The sequence below is a fragment of the Cydia splendana genome, chromosome 12, assembly GCF_910591565.1.
Source record: "Cydia splendana chromosome 12, ilCydSple1.2, whole genome shotgun sequence".
Taxonomy (NCBI): Eukaryota; Metazoa; Arthropoda; class Insecta; order Lepidoptera; family Tortricidae; genus Cydia; species Cydia splendana.
Window position 1 is genome coordinate 4995864 of NC_085971.1, and position 20282 is coordinate 5016145.

A 20282-nucleotide genomic window follows, 5' to 3' on the forward strand; every position below is an offset into this window, starting at 1 on the left:
TTTGTGTCATTCAAACGCTTTTTTAACGCGCGTTGAAAAAGCTGCCGTGCGAACGGGGCCTAAGGGATCCCTATAAATAAAAAAAACATTATAAATTTATTTCTACGCATATTAATACCTTTTTCGTCGGACGATCGTCTTTTGCGACAGATATGTATTTTCAAGTTGCCTACCTTGATTAAATTAAATATGTCAAGTTTTTTCAAATTTGAAAATAATCTTACATTTTTTTAAACAATTTATTACAAAAACCAAATCAAAATTTATTAAAATGGCGAAGGAAGTGACAATGTGCTCGGTAAATCATATATACCCATCAAATAATTGATTGAGGATACTTACCCGACTTGACAAAGACCATAATTATAATATTTACACCTTTCTTTGCAGCAACTCCAACAATGGAACCCCACGAAGGAAACTGCGGGGGCACCGTCGGCGCCGCCACAGGTTGGGTACTGCTTCCATACTCCAAAGAAGCACCCTTGGAGGCCTATCATGGGCTACGAGGAGATCGAAGTCACTCCAATGTAAGTTGGATAAAGTTAGAATAGATAACTATAAGTTGGTACTTATAAGTATTAAAAATAAAGGCGGAAATCCACTACATCGACGTTGTGTTATGATGGATTCACTTTGCCATAATCGACGCAAATATTCGTGTATCCTACGTAACAATAGGAGAACATACGTCATATGTACGTAGAGCTGGTCAAATTCAAATGTTAAAGTGAAAAGTCTTACTATGGCGTAATATGGAACTTGTAAATATATTCTAAATATATTTTCAGGCCTTCGCAACCCATAACCAACACGATGGTCGATCCGTGCTACACACCAGCGGGCATGGCAGCCGAACCTCTCCGGTTTCCTAATTTGGTGACTGGTTTTGACCGGAGTCCCGAGCACGCGGCCCGAGCGGCTCTCTACACAAGATACACGCAGTACGAGTGGAACCAGAACAGCATAAAAAATTATAACGAGTCGGACGCGAAAAGGAACTTCTCGGAGCGCGTGAGGAATGACATCATGAGGATGCTTAGGTGAGTTGGAAGACCGGGTAGTGAGAATAGTTTTGCTGTTTAAGAGTTATACACAGTCTAGCAAACCACAATAATATCACAACTTTGAATATGAAATATATGAAAGAGGTGATACACTTCACCAATTTGAAAAGGAGTTGTCCCATATGACCAGTATTAATTTACTTTATGAAGTTACTATTTATCAAATTACTTTATGAAGAAACATAAAGTAATTTTCAAATCTTCAAACAGTAAAAAAATTACACACATTTAATCTTTTCTAGGGAAACTGATGAAATCGGCTCACAGGGTCAAAGAGACTCAGGCAGAAGGATTGGGGAGCGAATAACCGACACAACCTTTTGGAGGAATGAGGTGAGCTACCGTAGATTGCTATGTACCAAAAGCAGCTATTGATACAATCGGTATTTATAGTCATATAGGTATGCCTTTCCTTCCTTTCAAGACCATGGGTGTTCACAGGTGTCAATAGAGATGGAGCGATTGGTGTCAACATGCGAGAAACTGAATGATACTCGGAGGCAGTTGGAACGCGCCATTGCGGGAATCGAGGGGCCGCTGCATATCGTACAGGAATGCCTCTACCACCGCGAAAAACGCCAGGGTCCGTCGGCTCTATAATATCTACACTATTCTACACGTACTTACTTTAGGCTATTTGTGAATTACGATGAATACGCAGAGGCGTATTTACAAATTTGGCGCCCCGGGCCATTTTGATTTGCCGCCCCCCTTCATCAGTGACGATAAAGTATTTTATTTAAGAAAAAAAAACCTGCAACAAGTACCTTTGGGATGTGAAATAAAAAAAAAAACTAAACATTTACCATTTACTCACATAGGCATTTACATTGTTTTCCTATGTACAAATTGGTTGACAAAATCATCAATGACGCTGTCGTAATTTAAAACGTTTGTCAGCTCAGCTTCTATATTAAGAAGAGCTATTATTAGCTATTCAGGCGCTCTTCGCTGATAGTGGAAAGTAGATAATATTTTATTCTTTTGAGTGCAGAAAGGTGACGTCACTAATGTCACCTTTCTGCTACAGTTTTATATGGGCCGTTTTTGTCACTCAATGACGATGCGACCTCGTTATATTTGCCTGATCTGATCGGTGACCGGTGGGTACTGCTGGGTTTTGGCCATTGAGAATCAAGGTGAGGCATTGGCAGTCAGGCTGGATATAGCTAAGGAGTTCGATCGGGTCTTGGCTTGGCATCGAGTCTGCTCGAGGGACTATGTTATACAAATGGATCGCTAGCTTTTTTTCCGGTAGACGCACATGAGCCGTATACCTATAGTAGACGGAAGCTGCTCCGATAGTGTGGACATTACCGCTGGCGTTGCACTAGGTTCTGTGCTGTCATTGCTGCATATCAATGATAATCATTGCTATGCAGACGACAGTAGTAGGGGATGCGCATTACACAAGCCGTACCATTATCCCTCATTCTGTGGTGCTGGAAAGTCATGAAAAGTATTGTATTTGTATCTGATATCGAGAGCACTCTATCTGTACTGAGTTTCGGCATGGGATCGGAACAATTTAGTGAGATTCAATACCACGAAGACACAAGAACCGCCCAATGTAGTCAGATGGATCACAATTAATAAGTAGGTACGTAAGTGAAAACGCGAGCGTAGCGAGCGCGAAATTTTTTCGAGAAAATAGTAGGTAAATTTTTAGGGTTCCGTACTTCAAAAGGAAAAAAACGGAACCCATATAGGATCACTTTGTTGTCCGTCCGGCTGTCTGTCTGTCTCAATACAAAGGGTCTTGACATGACAGAGGGCGGCAAAATCGACAAATAATGCTTATTATTTAAATTTTACAAATAAATAGGCGAGCGACAAAATTCTGGTCGACCCTATCTGAACAGCAAATAAAATATTTTTTTGTCCCAAATTTGCCGCCTCCTAAAATCTGCCGCCCTGGGTTTCAGCCTACTCAGCCTAGTGGTAAATCCGGCACTGCGCCGTACTAATACTTCTTGAACGAAAATGTTGCTTAATTTAGGTACTTGTTGGTATATTTAAAGCAATTGGTGGGATTTGAAGCGTTCGTTTGTTTATTAATTTAAATGTCAATTAAAATATAATAAAAAATATAGCTAAGTTTGTTTATAATATAAGGCGCCCAGAAACAACCGCGAGGGGGCGGCTTCGCCGCCCCCCGCGGCCTGCCGCCCCGGGCCATGGCCCCCTTGGCCCTAGGGTAAATACGCCCCTGTGAATACGAACTAATAATATGTCAAGGTCTTTAGATATATACAGGGTGACCTTAGCCATTGGACAAACCTTGAAATCCCACGTAGGGTTACTTCTCAGAAATGCTCTAACGGTTATATTTTTTTAATTAGAACAAAAGATAAAAAAATAAATTATCAAACAAAAGTTAATTCCAATAATCGACAACAAAAAGAAAGATACTGTATTAATCATTGGCAGTGCTTTTGACAATTTGTTTGAAAATGTGCGGCAATGATGACATTTGTCAAAAGTCAGAATAAAAAAGATAATCAAAACGGTCGAAGAAGGTTTCATACTATTTATTACCTAAGGAGCTACTAACACATACAGGTTGCTCCAAAGTAAAAAAATCGTTATTTGTTAATTTCTTCGTAACCGCTACCAGAGGGCCTACCGCGAATCACGTTCGACGTGTTGTCTCCCTGTCACACTTACGTACGAATATACAAGTGCGACAGAGAGGCAACACGTCGAACGTGGTTCGCGGTAGGCCCTCAGGGGGGTGTCACTGCGCAGTTTAGGAACATTTGGCCGGCGCGCCGCGCGGGCCGGCGTATGGCAGTGGGCTCAGTGTTGCCAACTTGGCATAAATGATGCCAGATTTGGCATATTTTCACTCGCTTTGGCACCAAAATTTCCATTTGGCATCTGGCATATTTTTTAGCATAATTTAGTCTAAGCCAAGTTTGCACCAACTTGGCAGCAACAATATGCGCCATCGCCTTATGTGGTTCATATTTTCATATGAATTTTGACTTTTGTGGACGGATGGACATTGTTGATGGACGAAAGTTAGTCAAGCAGATCTTGTCAGTAGAAAAAGGCGGCAAATTTGAAAAATGTATGTGTTTTAAATGTCTAATTTCAAGTGATATTTTAGCATTTTATTAGCAGAGGTATTTCAAAAAACTTTGGCATAATCTAGACATTAGTCTAGCATTTTTTCAAAATCCGAGTTGGCAACACTGAGTGGGCTGCCGCTCGGCTCGCACGATAGTCGTGTCACGTGGCGCTCGCGCAAAATTGAAAATACACAATGGCTTCGAAACTTAAATCTCGATCTAATCCGTATAAAACATATTGTTCTGTTTACGGATGTCTGAATAAACGGAAGAGCAAGGAAGCTGAAATAACATTTATTTAAATTCCGCACGATATTGAAAGGTGAATTTAAACTTTAAAACAGAACATAAATACTAAGTACTTAATCAAATTCGATAACTTATTGATTCGTTTTGTTTGTATAAAACTAAAGCGCTTTAGACCAATTTAATATGATTATTGGTTGCCCAGAAACAATATTAGGAATTGACCGACATATTTTCAAATGAATACGGCTGTGGCATACCTACTGCCGTGAGAATCACGGCACTTACTATCTCTGGATAAAAAAAATATGTTTACAGAATCAACGTTTGTAATTCCTCCATATTTATCTTAAAAATAATAAATCGGTAGTAATAGGAACAAAAACTCGTCAAGTTTCAACCCTGTGCCGACACTCACAGCTCGGTCATAAAACTGCGGCGCGCAAGGAAGATTCACGGTTCGTGCGCGGTTACGTAGGTATATAAGTTTCAATTTTGCGTGCAGGCGGCGAGTATAGGTATAATTTTATACCTAAATGTGACTTTTGTGAAGGAGTGAATTTTCTGTACCGTAGTACTATTAGTTATTCTGTGCCGCTACACCGATTGTTATGATACTTTGTATACTGGTTCTAAATACCCTAATGCATATGTACATTTCGGCTTTGTCCAATGGCTAGGGACATCCTGTATATACCTAAATACGTAGTTGCAAATGGCCTTTTTAATCTCTTTGTCAATTATAATGTTGTGCATGTACTTTTGCAGCTGTACCTAAAGAATAGGTTGATTAGTGTAAGATATAAAAAGTGAGTAATTTTGTATGGGGGAGGCCTATGTTCAGCAGTGGACGTCTTATGGCTGAGATGATGATGATGATGAATTTTGTATTTTTCTCGCAGGGTTGGAGCAAGTGCATGATAACGTAGAACAGTCATTGCTCAAGGAGGTGGCCATTCTACGAGAGTGTCAGGAGAAATTCCGCAATATGCTTGAGAAGGTACAACACAGTTGTTGTTGTTGTTGTTATCACAGTGGCGTAGCGTGAACTAATCTAGCCGTGGGCGAAGGCCCTTTTCTTTCACTGCGCCCGAAGGGCGAGGCCGTGGGCGACGGCCCACTTCGCCCACGCCTACGCCACTGGTTGTCGACTTATTAGCTGCTTTGTTACTGCACACCGTTGTATGGGGACCTTGCACTTTGAGACTATGCGCTGAAACTTGGCACAGTTGATTCTTAGCTGGTCTTGAGTAGATACAGACCGGGAGCCGTCGAGAGCCACCTCTCATTTAGTGAGGGGGGAGGGGGAAAGTTCGACGCTGCCGCGCTTCACTTGGAGCAACATTTCTCTAAAACTATACCTATTAGGGAATGTAATATATCATTTTCGGATAAATTAAGGATGAGGAATCTAGTTTTGGAACAAAAACAATGCACTTTCTAACAAAAAAAAAGCATAAAGTAGAAAAGACTAGAAAACGTATTTTTGATTTTTTCATAATTACCAATTTTTTTTTAAAGTGTAGCAGGAATCTGAAAACAAAAAATACAGTCGTAAAGCTACACTTATTACTGTATAAGAAATCTGAAACAGATTATTTACGTAAAAGATATTTTTTTGCTGTGGGCTACCGTTTACGAGTTATTTACGAAAAACTAAAAAATAAACGATTGTAGAACAAATTATAAGTAACTTTCCCACATTCATAATATTTTGTATTGAGATCACTCTGGCCCACGCTTAATATTATTTTTTATCTCCCATTTATCAAGAGTTTTGTATAATAAACTATATATTTTCTTAAACGTAATAAGTGTAGCTTTACGACTGTATTTTTTGTTTTCAGATTCCTGCTACACTTAAAAAAAAAATTGGTAATTATGAAAAAATCAAAAATACGTTTTTTAGTCTTTTCTACTTTATGATTTTTTTTTGTTAGAAAGTGCATTGTTTTGGTTCCAAAAAAAAATTCCTCATCCTTAATTTAACCGAAAATGATATATCACATGCCCTAATAGGTATAGTTTTAGAGAAATGTTGCTCCAAGTGAAGCGCGGCGGCGTCGAACTTCCCCCCTCCCCCCCACTAAATGAGACGTGGCTCTCGAGGTCTCCTGATCTGTATCTGCTCATGACCAGCTAAGAATCAACTGTGCCAAGTTTCAGCGCATAGTCACAAAGTGCAAGGTGTCGTGCACTAACAAACTAGCTATATTAGAAAAAGGGTAAAACAATCTTGACGTATATTTGTATTGAAAAACAGGTGCGCGCGCAATCCTTGAACTGCCGCGCCACACAACACGAGCTCGAAACAGACATGAGGAACAAGGAATACGCACTCGGCATTGACTCCATGTGCCATCAACTCAACAACTTCTCCAAGGTAAGTTAATTTCTGGTCTGTTCGATTAGTTACATCTCACTTTAGTTATAGTCGATATAACTTTGGTAGGGTGAAAAAAGAAAACAATTTTAAGTAGGTACTTACTTATTATTAAGGTACCGACAGTGACTTTGCCCCACCCAGACTTTTACTATCGTTGCATAAGGCGTCGCTTTTCTGGAGACTGGACGTTGTTTTATTCAACGAGGTTAAATGCAAAAAGCTCAACCCAGATAGCGATGCAATTATTTAAATGACTGATGCTCACCAGGAGCTTTGAATTAAAAACAACAAATCGATTAAATCCCCTCTGTAGCTAGAAATTGGCAGCGTTTAACCCCACTGCAAGTTAAGCCAAGTCCGACACGGCTATCCTGCAAGACGCACGTCCTCGTGTTTCGTTTAGCATACAATTATCATTATTATCAATATAGTCGTGCTAGAATTTCCTGTGGCGACAAATATAATATTAATATTAGCTAACACTATAACTTCCTTCCTGACCTTAGGGCTTACAATTCTACGCGGGCATCGAGCGCTACGACCCGACGGTGTGCGACACGGCACGTTGGGCCGCCGCTAGCGCGGCTACGCTGCAGCGCTCACAGTCCGAGCGAGCTAAAGCTATCCAGATGCTTTCAGGTAAATGGCTCTAGGTGGTCTTATTACTCTACCGTGCGCCAAGATCCACTTAAAACGATCAGTTTATTTCAATTTTTGAAATGTGCAGTACCTACCTAATATCCGCTTGGGGTAGGTATGTTTCAATCTACATCTGGGGTTCACAAACATATAGCATAGATTATTGAAGGCTGCTTACAATGGGTATTAATAGTGTAGTAAATAAAGGTAGTGGACCCCGCAGTAATTCCTCAGCCAGAAAAAACTTTACAGTATGATAAAGTATCAATAAATAAAAAGTATTGTATACATTTCCAAAGAATAATAATAATAGAAATAAAGTAAATACCTAAAGTCTTAAATCGTTAATATCTTTTTACGGAAAAATGCCCCGTTCAAACTTTCTTCACCAGACATATTCATGTACTTAACGTATTGCAACAATATATGAAATATCAAAAAAATATCCCAGCAGAAATACCAGTATTAATAAAATAAAATTTTATGGCGTGTCTTGGACCGGAAAATTGCTCAGTCTAATTTTTTCACTGGAATACCATTTTATTGCCGTTTTATACCTACAAAATGAAAATCTAAAAATTTTCCACTCTCAGTTTTTAATAGTTCTATAATACATACATTTCGATACGCATTTTTTTTGATTTTTTTACCCACTGCGCCAAATTATATTCTAAAATCATATAAGAAGAAAAAAATTACAGAGCAATTTTCCGATGAAAATGAGCGTCACAAAAAGGAAGTATCATAAAAAAATATTCTCATGTTTGACAAAACTTTTAGATTTTTTTCTAGTATCACATACTGATACAAATAACTTATTTTGTAAAATAATTTTGGACTGAGGAATTACTCGGTTCAATACATAATCAGATTTGTGTTTTTACCTAACTTAGGAGTGTTTTTTTTTTGGATATTTATAATTTTAGTCTCGGCTCGTACTATACAATAACCAAGCTAAATTTCATCGACTGAGAAATTAATGCATGGGTCTCCATACAACAACTTGCTTCATTTACTACACTATAATACAAAGTTAAGCCATCCCACCAAGCTTTGAGTGTGTGCCAGAGTTTGAACCTAGGTACATGAAGAGTAAACTCTTCAAAAATATATCATTTTGTATTTATTCACAGACACTGACAACTTAATCAACGTATCGGCGACGGAGATCTGGGACCAATGGAGCAATACCAACAGCGCGTTCACGCGCCGCATTGCTGAGACTATTGAGATCAAGAACAAGCTGCAACTCCATCTCCACAAGGTTTAATGTCAAATCAATCTATCTTAATCTTATTTCCTGCTTGTTATCCTCTGCTAGGGTATGTGAAGAGCTCGAAAGCTCCTGGGCACCTAATTGGGGTCATCTCATCCCACCCAACTCAACCTTAAGGCACGGGGCATGGATATTTTGATTTAAGGAACGAGTGGAATGTTGTCAAGATGATGTAGGGCGTAGCCCTCCCCCCTCCTTTGTCAGGCATCTTTCATCATCACCGGAATCTATTACGTTTTCCCCTCGATCTCCAATCCATCATCTGATCTTCACTTTAGCACACATTGCATAACCTGTCACTAATCTCAGGTGCAACAAGAAATCTTCGACATCGAGAAGACTCTAGAGCTCCTGAACAAGGCTATAGAGGACAAGTTGCAGCCGATGCGCGTCGCACACACTCGCTTGCAGGCGCGCACCAACCGCCCCCACCTCGAGAAGTGCCGCGACGAGGCGCAGGACAGGTATTCTTTGTCATTACTTGTCTGTTTATACCGGCGGTTCTTAACTAGTGGTCCCTGGAAGCACCTGATGTGGCCCGCGAAGTTACAATTACAACCTTTTGTTGACTTTTAACCGTCATTCTCATTGGTATTTAAATAATTCCAAACAGTCGGTGGTCTGTGGCAAAAAGATAATTTAAACCATTAGTTTAAATTATCTTCTTGGTCATGCGGGCCTACTCACCTTTGAGACAGATAGTTGTGTGCAAAGAGTATAATAATATATGTAAGGTGTATTCGGGTATTACCGAATGTCGGATAATTCCGAAATTCAGATGAAAATCACCCTTAATTCCATCATAATAAAAGTCTCTTTCGGAATTATCCGACAGTTTTCCACATTCGGAATTACCCGAGTAAACCTTATAGTAAAAGAGAGCCAACTCGCGAGTAAATGTCAAAAAACATCGACACTAACGCTCCTAGCGGATTTTTGTCACAAACCTTTACGTATGTGTGCGTGGCACACATGCATAGTAGTAATAAAGACTATGGCGCCTTTTTCCTTGACCGTAAACAGTGAACTACAATGAGGGTTCCATTCTTTCACCTTCTTGCAAAGCAATCACGTGAAAAATGAATACACCTCATTGTAGTGCACTGTACACGGTCAAGGAAAAAGGCGCCAATATATTATGTACTATAATACATATTCATTCAGTGACGATTTACTACCTAGACCAGTATTTTATAAATGTTCATACCAAAGAATATTTTAGTCGCAAAAGTAAAAACACGATGTGTAAAAATATCATTTATTTTTCATTACTTACATGCGTAACAAACCAAAAAAATATTTTCTAAGGGTTCCACTTATTATAATAAATTAGTTCGAAATAATACAAATCCACTATTAAAACTTAGACTTAAATTTGACTAGCTAGCACGAGCCACGAAGCATTGATGCGTTTTGGAGTCATGTTGTTTTAATTCGCACAGCCGAAAAGGCAATAACGTTTCTTTCTCCCAGGCGCACTCATTTTCATCAATTTATAGTGATTATACTATAAATTATTAATTAAAATTACAAAAATTAGAATCTTCTGTTTGACTTTTATAGTTTGACGGTTACTATGTTCTTTGTTTTAACGTTTCCTTTCACGTAAGGCACTTGGCGAAACTATTTAGTTAAATGTTCTTAATAAAAACGATTATATTATTTTAATATAAATACAATTATATTAAGACGATTAAAAAATGTGAGGTACCTAAATTACTGAAAATATTAAACGTTTCATACTTGAAACGGAATTTGTGATAAAAATGCAAAGACAAAGTTTTTTTTCTTTTTAACAATTATGGCCTGGATGCGTGTTTTTTAAGACATCACAGACAAAGCGGTGACACCATCTAGTTGATTTACATGGAAGCATCAGGTGAGGAAATGTTGCTGTAAACATAATGCTGACTGCGCTAGTTTCCATATATAAGGTACCCCTCTTTGAAGTTTCGCCCCCCTGGTTGTGTGATGCTTCTGATCAAGGCTGCAATAGGGACCCGTCCGCGTACTCACTCTCACACTTGCTGCCTATTTTGGTACGAGATTCGTGGTCTTGCTTAACGCTACCAACAGTTCTCAAGTAACACTATTTCCTCATTACAGACTTGTAAAAGAAGTATGCGACCTCCAAGAAACCATGGAGGTTCTCCGCTCCAAGATCGCCACGGCGGAGGGCACCCACCAGACGCTGCTCGGCGTCCGCGCCGGACTGGAGGCAGATCTGCGCAACAAGAGCGCCACTCTCTTCATCGACCGCGATCAGTGCATGGGACTGCGTCGAGGATATCCCGTCACCGCCGCCATCAAGTCCTAAGGCGATCTTTACATTGATCTAGTGTGCCAGCGGGACATCGCTATAATAAGTTGTCTCGCTCACACATTAGAGGGCTGGGCGAATTAGCATCTTATTTCTGACACCATCGCATTTGTCTTGTACTTACGGGATCTATTTTACTTTGCAAGAGTAAAGGATCTCTAGTTGGTTTTGGGTTGTGGCCCTGTTATAAATTATGAGTAAATTTTTAATAAAAATGCAGTGTGTTTATTTTCTCAGACAGAGCAGAGAGACTCGGAGAGAGGGATTAGGTTTCAAAGTTTCCCTTTGTGATTATCCAGTATTTTGTTTAGTATAGTGTCTTCAAACACGTTCATGATGTTGTGGCCGATTCCGATATTTCTACTTCTTTAATTACTTGCTACTGAAACCCTGATAACGGACGCAATTTCTGAATGTGAAATCTTGAGCAAGGATTTCGTTACTGTTCATTTTGACTGACTAAAAGTCACAAATGTGCATTTCATTATATTATATTCAAAAATAAACTTAACAAACCACAGTGTCTTAAGCAAAACAAATGCATTCTAAACTATTATTTACAGTAGGTCTAATGTCATTATTGCTTGACATACGCGGGTACGGGGAGCTTCAGGCCCTCTTTTGCCTCGAAGAAGGTGTAGGAGAGCACAATCTCGTCTACATACTCCATTTGAGGGTCCTGGGTGTACTCGGGGTCGATGTAGAAGAAGACTGGCATGTCCACCTGAAACCAACACATTACATACATTAGGAAGAAGGTAAGCGATCTTGACGTGTCTGTCATTTTGTAAAAACGAGTGCCTGTCCCAATTCTTGGGATTAGGTTGCCGAGCAGACCCCAGGCTACCCATGTGAGGCTAGGAAGGCTAGGAAGATCAGGATGATGAATTTAGAATTTTAGATGAACATTCGTAAATCTTTTGCTAACAACAGTAGGTATGTTATAAATATACATAAATAAATATATAAATAAATTGGTATTCAACCTCCTGTGTGTTGTAGTACTGTCCGGAGTGTCCGACCTCAAACAGGCTGATATTGTATGTACTGATGCTGGTCACATGAGTGTCAGTGGGATTGCACACTGTTTAATACCTGCTCATGGGGGTTGAGCTGCTGCTCTTCAAAGCAGAAGCACTGAATCTTGTTGAAGTATTGTCCGGCTTCAAACGGGATGACATTGTATGTGCTGATGCCAGTCACAGGCTTGTCAGTGGGGTTACGCGCTGTGTAGAATGCGAGGGCTGTTTCGCCAGGCAAAACCTGGTGGGAATAATTTTTTTGTAGGTATATGTGATAATGTTGTTTCATTATTTTTAATTACTGTTTATAAACTAAAGAGTTATTTATGGTAGTTATAATCAAGATCTCTTTGCTATGCACTAAATAAAAATGAGAGGATCATTCTCTATACATATATAAATCTTCCTTGAAATCACAACTATATCCTGCCAAACCCCAACACTCCACAAGTTACTTCACTAATAATAAAAAATCGAGCTGTTTATCATTTTTAAACTGGAATCATGTCATGTTCTGGGGCCACCCAGTTTTGGTATTTTTAATACATGAGGATAGTATGCAATAGGTACTTGACTAGAACTTGCCAAAAAAAATTGTATCTCTATAGTTTGGGAGTACAAGTTATTAAATTTTATATTTGGGGTTGATGTAGAGCATCTTTCCAGCAACCCCTACAGAATTCACACAGTAAGTACAAATAATATATCCTCATACACAAAAAAATACCAAAACGCAAAGGGGTGTTGCTCGACAGGACAGCTTGACATCATTTGACATGACACCATACTTATTTCTAGACCTGGCTAATATACCAGTATGGTAAAAAGTAGTATAGTTAAATGAACATATTAAGAAAAAAGAAACATGAGTTGGTTTAACACTTTGACTACCGAGAACCCACCTGGTAGGCACTCGTAATTAGTGTCCGACCGAAGGTTCGGATTCGGTTTCGGTTTCGGCCAGTTTCGGCCAAAAAATCATGTTTCGGCTGTAGTTTCGGTTTCGGCCAAAAAACGGCCGAACCTTTCGGCCGGGCCGAAACTTACGAAATGGTACTTCGGACAAAGACCAAAAGTTGGGGAATAAGTATATAGGACAACAATATTAATACCTGCATACCTATACTGATTCATGTAAGTACAGTAGGTACATGTGGGTACAGAAATTAATTGGTTTATTATAAAACACAATTCCACTAATGAGGGCGCCATTGGACGGTCGACGCAGTTTTAAGAGGCTGTCAACACCTATAACGCGCAGACTGTCTAATTGTATCGGAATGAATGAGATAGCACTGTCGCACGTAGCAGTTGTCCGAGTATCAGCTCGGCCCGAGTCGAACGATGTCTTTTTCGCTCTTATTCACTCACTTATTCAGTCATTTTCCTATCTACCTGTAATGGCAAATTTTAAGCGAGGCTAAAGGCTGCGCTCAACTATAAAAAAAAAAAAAAAAAAAATCAAAAATTCTTTATTACATAAGACACACTTTGTTTATAATGTAAAGTGATGGAGCCACCCGGTAAGCAAAAATGCCTGTGTTGGGTGACGCCGCTCTTCCTTTAGACATAACTATTATATAACATATGCTAAGCTAATTAACTCTAATTAACTCTAATTTACTGGCTAAAATTCTAGTTTATAGTTACTATTTACACTTAATCTAGAATTATGATACATGAATAAAATAAAAGAAAAAGAAATGTATATGTATCCCTCTCTATCTGTGTGTGTGTGTGTGTGTGTGTGTGTGTGTGTGTGTGTGTGTGTGTGTGTGTGTGTGTGTGTGTGCTTGTCTGTTTGTGCGTTTTTTCAATCAAGATCAATGTAGTAAAGTCTCTGTCTCATCATAGGTTAAGGTCTTCAGCCAATTTGTAACTTCTCTCTTGCAGTCATAATAATGTTTCGAGTAAATTTCAAGTTGTTTGTTCAATTTATTGTAAACATGTGAGGATTTTGGGCAGAACTGTCTGCGAGCAAATGAGGTCCTTGTTTTTACAATTTCCGCTACGACTGCTTTTTTTCTTTTGTTTTTGTGATTTGTATTATAGGGTAATATTTTATGTTTTTTTAATGTGATATTTAGAATATATAATTTTCTGACTGTTAGCAAGTTACTAATTAAATAGAGTTGGTCAGTAGGAAACCTAATTCTTTTAAAATACATAATCTTAATTAATGCACGTTGGGCACGTTCAAGGTCAATAAAACGACTCTTTGCCGATCCACCCCAGACAGAGATACAATATACTAGGACAGATTGGACCAGGGATATATATATTTCATTTAATATATTACGCGAGTTTGATTGGTTGTTTTTCCCTGGTACAATGTGCCTTAGTGTCCTAAAAATCCAGACTAGTTTCCTCACTCTACTCATGACTTGGTCAAGTTGTGAATACCAGTTAAGATGTTCGTCAAGTATAACTCCTAAGTATTTAGTTTGAGCAACCTTCTCTATTGCTGGACAGCCACAAGTAGACGAGGTTGAAGACGGGCATGAATGAATCCGGATCGACATATCATTTTCGGGTTGTGTATATTTCGAAATACTGAAGCATATGTAATTTGTTTTTTTTGTGTTCAGTGTTAGTAGGTTCATTTTGAGCCAGCTGTCTATGTGTGTCAAACCATTTTCAGCATAGTTCTTAACCTCATTCCAGGATTTGCCAGTAAATATTATTGCGGTGTCATCGGCATATGAGAACAATTTTGCATTTGGAATGGTCATATTGCATAAATCATTTATGTAGACCAGGAATAACGTAGGTCCTAGCACGCTACCCTGTGGGACACCATAGGCGACGTCTTCGAGCCCACTGACTACATCTCCAAGTTTCACCCTCTGTTTCCTATCAGTAAGGTAGCTCTCGAACAGTAACAGCGGTGTTCCCCTAACTCCTATTCTGTATAGTTTTTGTACAAGAATGGGAACAGAGACGGTGTCAAAGGCTTTTTTCAGGTCTAGGTAAACAGCCAGGCACTTTTTGCTGCTGTCCAAATTTTCAGTGACTAGAGACGTAAGTGCAAGTATAGCGTCTTCGGTTGATTTTCGCTGTCTAAATCCAAATTGGGCCTCAGATAAAAGGTTAAATTTGTTCAAAAAGCTTAAGAGTCTGGCGTTTAGTAGCTTTTCGAGGATTTTTGATAATGCAGGTAGAACTGAAATCGGCCTATAATTACTGACATCGCCTCTGTCCCCTCCCTTGTGCACCGGAGTGATTATTGATTGTTTCAGTGATTCAGGGAAGACACCGCGTTCAAAACTTAGGTTTATGAGGTGAGTTATAATTGGCACTATTTCTGCAGATATATGTTTCAAGAATGTTGTTGGTATGTTGTCATAACCCGGTGCACTTTTAGATTTTAGGTTTTTAATTGCATTATTAACTTCTTCATGGCTAACAGGTAGTAAAACAAAAGAATGCAGTTGTGAAGGTGGAGCATTGATTGTCGGACATGAGTGAGAGTTCGGTGAAATTTTCAGTGCAAGATCTTTGCCGACATTTGCAAAATAACTATTTACGAAATTTGCTGACGCATAAGGAGTATCTTTTAAATTAAGTAATTCTGGATGAAGTTTTTTTACTTTATTAGTGTAAGTTAGGGATTTTATATTTTTCCAAAGCATTTTGTTGTTTTTAATTGATTTTTCAATAAGCTCTCTCTCATATTTTCTTTTAAGTTTTTTAATAAGACTATTACAAAAATTTCTGTATCTTTTATAGGTTAATTTGAGTATATTATTAAACGGGTTTTTGCGTAAATCTCGCTGTAGCTTGTCACGATTACGTATACAGCGCAGTAACCCGTGAGAGATCCATGGTTTTATGATACGTTTACTACTAGGTATCTCAGTGATTTTTGTATTTTGTTTTATGGATTCGCTTAGCAAATAAGTAAAGCGTTCAGTTACGATGTTAGGGTCTTGACAAAACATTAATTCAGGAAGGTTTTGTGTTTTCAGATCATTTAAAGCTGCTTCAAAGTCAATAGTGGTTTTAGTTTTATTCATAATTGGTATATTTTTTAATTTGGAAAGTGAGAGAAAGGTAGTGAAATGATCGGTTGTAGTGGTTTTTATAATTCCTATAGTGGAGGAGTATCTGGCTTTATTTATTTTTAGGATGAAGTGGTCTAAACAATTTTTTTCCCTGGTAGGTCGAGTATGACCAGCTAAAAGGCCAAAATTCGATAGCATGTTCAGATAATTCGTTCTGTTTTTATATTCGTGTAGTGGTTCGAAGAGCTTAGATTTTATATTGATGTTAATATCTCCTGCAATAATAAGATTATTATGTGAATTCAAAGATTCCAGTTGAGTTTTTAAAGAGTCTATAAAGTCTTCTGCGTTTGTATGTGACGGGGACCGGTAAATACAAAAAACAGTATTATTTAAAATGTCTAGCTGGAGACAGGAAGCATGACTAAGCTTTATTTCCTTTACTTTATGCTTCAAGGTATTTTTAACATAAACAACCACGCCATCATTTTGGTTTTGTTGGCATTTAGTAAAGTAAGAGTCATAATTTTCTAGCTGAGGTAGTGGCTTATTATAATTAAGTCTGCATTCTGTAAGAATGATCACGTCATTTTTGAAAGTAAGGCTAGATAGTGTAAGCAAAAAATTGTCAAAATTGCAGTATATACTCCTTATGTTCTGTGACATAATCGTAAAATCACTTTTCTTTATATGTACTTGTTTCATGAACTCTTCTGTATTGTCACACTCTACAATATGCGATATCTCGATGTCATCAATTTCCGTTATAGATTGCACATTGCAATGTGTCATTCACTTTTATAGTATAGGAGTAAGCAAGTCATTTTTTGTACGTAGTTGAATATATAGTCTAATAAATTGTCTAGTAAAATGTACCTCATATAGCGCAGTGTGCATGCCTTGGACCATGAAGACCCTGGTAGATGTATGATGTGTGGAGATATGGATGATTTGCTGACAAAAAATACATTTTTATGAAAGTTTGGACTTACAGTGTCAGTGTGAGTGCTTTGTTTGTATGCGTGTAAGTGTATGTGTGCGTGTGTATACTTGCAGGGTGTAGTTGTGTGATATGAACGAGAGAAATATAGCTTACAAGTAAGAGAGATCGTTGTACATTTGGCATGCAAATTATAGGAGTAATATAATACATAACTGTCTAGTCAGTCCTGAAATAAGCGTTGCACTTGCTCCTCGGAGTTTATCTGGATAATTTGGGAGTCATCGGTTTTTCGTACGTAGACCTTGCCGTAGGACGTCCAGCAGTGCTTGTAGTCCTTTGATTTTTTGAGGTCTCTTGCCAGAAAGTGTAAGCGGGATCCTTTAGCAGTCAGGTGCTCCGAGAGGTATACCTGCTGGTCCTCATTAGAAGTGAAGCCCAGGTGCCTGGCACACAGCTTCGACGGGTTGTTCCTTCTGTTGAATGCTTTCGCAGCTTTGATTAATTCCAGCTTAAGTAATGCTGAGTTTGTCTCCAGTATTATTGGCATGTTCTTGTTGTCAGTGTAGTTCCGCAAAGTTGATTTTCTCAATAGTTAATATTTTGCGAGGCTGAACAGCTGACTATTGATTAAAACGAAGAAAAAACCCTTAAAAGTGTCCCCAGTACAGTTTTTCATACGAATGCTCGACCTTAGCCTCACTTTTTACCTCAAATTACCATTGGTTTGTATTCCACATGTCCTCTACTTCAGCTTAGCCTTTGGCCTCGCTGCGCCATGCTCGGCCTGTGGTCTCGCTTTTTAATACAATGGACAATGGTTGAAGTCTGTGCTCAACTTACTTATCCTGAAGCACGGCTTTGACTTCGCATGAAAGTTCGCCTCACTGGGGCACTTCGGACTTTTAGGCCCAGGTGAAGATCGGTACCCGGCCTTGCGATATTATTAACAAAAAATTTCGCGCTCGCTGCGCTCGCGTATTTGGTTGGTTTTTTGGTTGACCCTGTATCTACATGTTAGCTTGACTGGTGAATGAATAGAGTTAGACCAAGAAAATTCTTTAATGATTTTGATAGCATATGCAGTGCAACTAGTGCAAATGTTATTTATACGTCATAATTTCATAGAAGTTTTGCGTTTAAAATAACACTTGCACTGCGTATGTTATCAAAATCGTTGCAGAATTATCTTGGTTTAACTCTAGTAATTTTCTTAAAAAACTGCTTAAGTAACATCAATTTCAAGGACATTGGGTGTTGAAAGCGCCATAATGTGTGTAAAAGCGGTTTTATGACATTTTTTCAACGATTTTAACAAGTCTATAAAAGTTTCGGTTTCGGTTTCGGTTTCGGTTTCGGCCGAAACTAGAGCCAAAGCCGAACATTCGGTTTCGGTTTCGGCAAAAAAACATGTTTCGGTCGGACACTACTCGTAATGTTTGCTCAGATACCGGACAACCCGCCCAGCGGGTTGTTTTGTACGCAGATATAGACGACCGGTTTCTGGGGTAGTGCGCCGTTTTTTGCCCGGTCGCGAAAGTGTTAAGCAGATCATATTCGCTATTTGAAGCTGGCTTCTCCTAAATCACCAGCAAAAAAATACTCACTGTGATATCTGGCTGCTGTGGCTTGAAGTTCCACTGCATGGACGAGGCTACATCGGCATTGAAGCGCACCCGGATGGGCCGATGCTTTACTGTAGTCATTGTGCTTACTACATCATTCGGCTCAGCTAGTCCTGTTGTTCCTCCATAGCTGTAGGCCTGTGATTATAGCAAAGCTTTAGGTGATGTGCAACTGCTTGTTATATAAAGCTTACAGCTAAAAGATAAACCTTTACTAGTAAGGGTTGATATTGAATTCCAACTGGGGTTTATGTATATATCCAGTTTTCTTAAATAAAGATATGTTTCAGATTGATTTTTGCTATAGTAGTCCACAGATTTAATATGAATATTGTGTTAATAGCATAATTTAGGGTCATGCATTCTTAAAAATAAAATATTAAGTACACTTGTGGAGTAGTCATTTGTTTTGCTTTTAAAAGTAGGGTGGATTTAATGCAATATGGTATTCAGTTCTATCATTCGTTTTTCCTTGGATACAGTGAAACAATGTTATCGATTCATATAGTCAACACGTATAGATCTAATGTACAAAATTTGCAAAGTGCATAATAACAGGAAAAGTAACTATTATTGTGAGGTTAGTTTTACCTGGCAGAATATCCGGTATAGCGGTACAGCTGCGTAACTCAGGCCCACAGTCATGACACCTATGGCTACTACATAGTTTAAAGTTGATCTGATATTCTTCTTCTGGTCGTGAGCTCCTCGGATAAAGAAGTTGGAAGGACATTTCACAGGAGTCAATAATTTCGGTGTAGATTTGATAATACTGTTCCTAAATAAATTAACACTACACGTATTCATGAATAAAAGGCGATTCATCATGATGTTTCATTCAATGTTTAAAAGAATATTATATTACAACATTTTCAGTAAAATCGGAGAAATTGTATGCCCGATAAACATTTTAAACTCATTTTTTTAAATGTGTAACCTGACATGTCAGTGACAGAAGAGAGTCGTATTTTTCGACTCTTATGTAACAATTTTTTATGGCCCTAGAATACTGATATTTTGACCGCAACAAGGTCGCGGTCTGGTCGTGTGTAACGGCTTTAATAACTAAGTGTTGCAAGTTCACAAATAGGGCTTAACGGATACGGATGTGTCTGTCAAAACGTCATTGTCGCAAAATAGTCACAAATTTTGAATTCGAATAGCATTTCATCTGATTTAATCCGTGATATCTAATTATTGGTCTCAGAATTCTCCGTATTCAATCGTAGTTAAAATGTGTTTGATTGTTACATTCAAAAAATATTTCGACAGAATTTATTGTCATAATAAAGCGGCAATTCTGTAAGTGTTTATATAATGTGTTATATGTATATTGTTTATTTCCGTAGTAAAAGTTATCACTGCTGAATTATTTTAACGGCTTTTAAAATGAACTTGCACTGAAGATCTTAAGTTATCTAACGGACCTTGAATAGGTATTCATGTTCTATAAATAAAGCGGGCAATCGTAAATGAAACTTTCACGTAAAAGAATAAATAACTTTAATATCACAATTTTGTTAAACCTAGGTGCGTATCTGTGCATCATCGTTTGTATTCTAACGACACTTTATGTTTCGTCTTGATGTGTGCATCTGTGTGCGTTTTTTGATAAGCTTTGTAATTACAATCTAGAAATGGACATCGGAACATTGGTTCTTTTCCGCATTCATAAGTAACGTG

The 20282-nt window shown here is 38.3% G+C and overlaps 3 protein-coding genes across 5 annotated transcripts in view; 2 read left to right on the forward strand and 1 right to left on the reverse strand.

Moving 5' to 3' along the window:
* The window catches only part of LOC134795346 (aprataxin and PNK-like factor), a 122182-nt gene that overhangs the window by 57656 nt on the left and 44244 nt on the right, over positions 1-20282 (forward strand). The window lies entirely within an intron of this gene.
* LOC134795345 (tektin-3-like) lies at positions 155-11223 on the forward strand. Its single transcript, XM_063767166.1, has 11 exons — positions 155-298; positions 391-530; positions 792-1043; positions 1310-1400; positions 1509-1650; positions 5290-5387; positions 6651-6770; positions 7280-7412; positions 8546-8676; positions 8998-9152; positions 10795-11223. The coding sequence occupies exons 1-11, from the start codon at positions 272-274 to the stop codon at positions 11003-11005; spliced, it is 1500 nt and encodes a 499-aa protein (XP_063623236.1). The 5' UTR covers positions 155-271; the 3' UTR covers positions 11006-11223.
* On the reverse strand, positions 11491-19523 carry LOC134795351 (cytochrome c oxidase assembly protein COX11, mitochondrial). The gene is made up of 4 exons (XM_063767178.1): positions 19191-19523; positions 18582-18737; positions 12104-12271; positions 11491-11732 (listed from the first exon to the last, which is right to left on the reverse strand). The coding sequence occupies exons 1-4, from the start codon at positions 19425-19427 to the stop codon at positions 11586-11588; spliced, it is 708 nt and encodes a 235-aa protein (XP_063623248.1). The 5' UTR covers positions 19428-19523; the 3' UTR covers positions 11491-11585.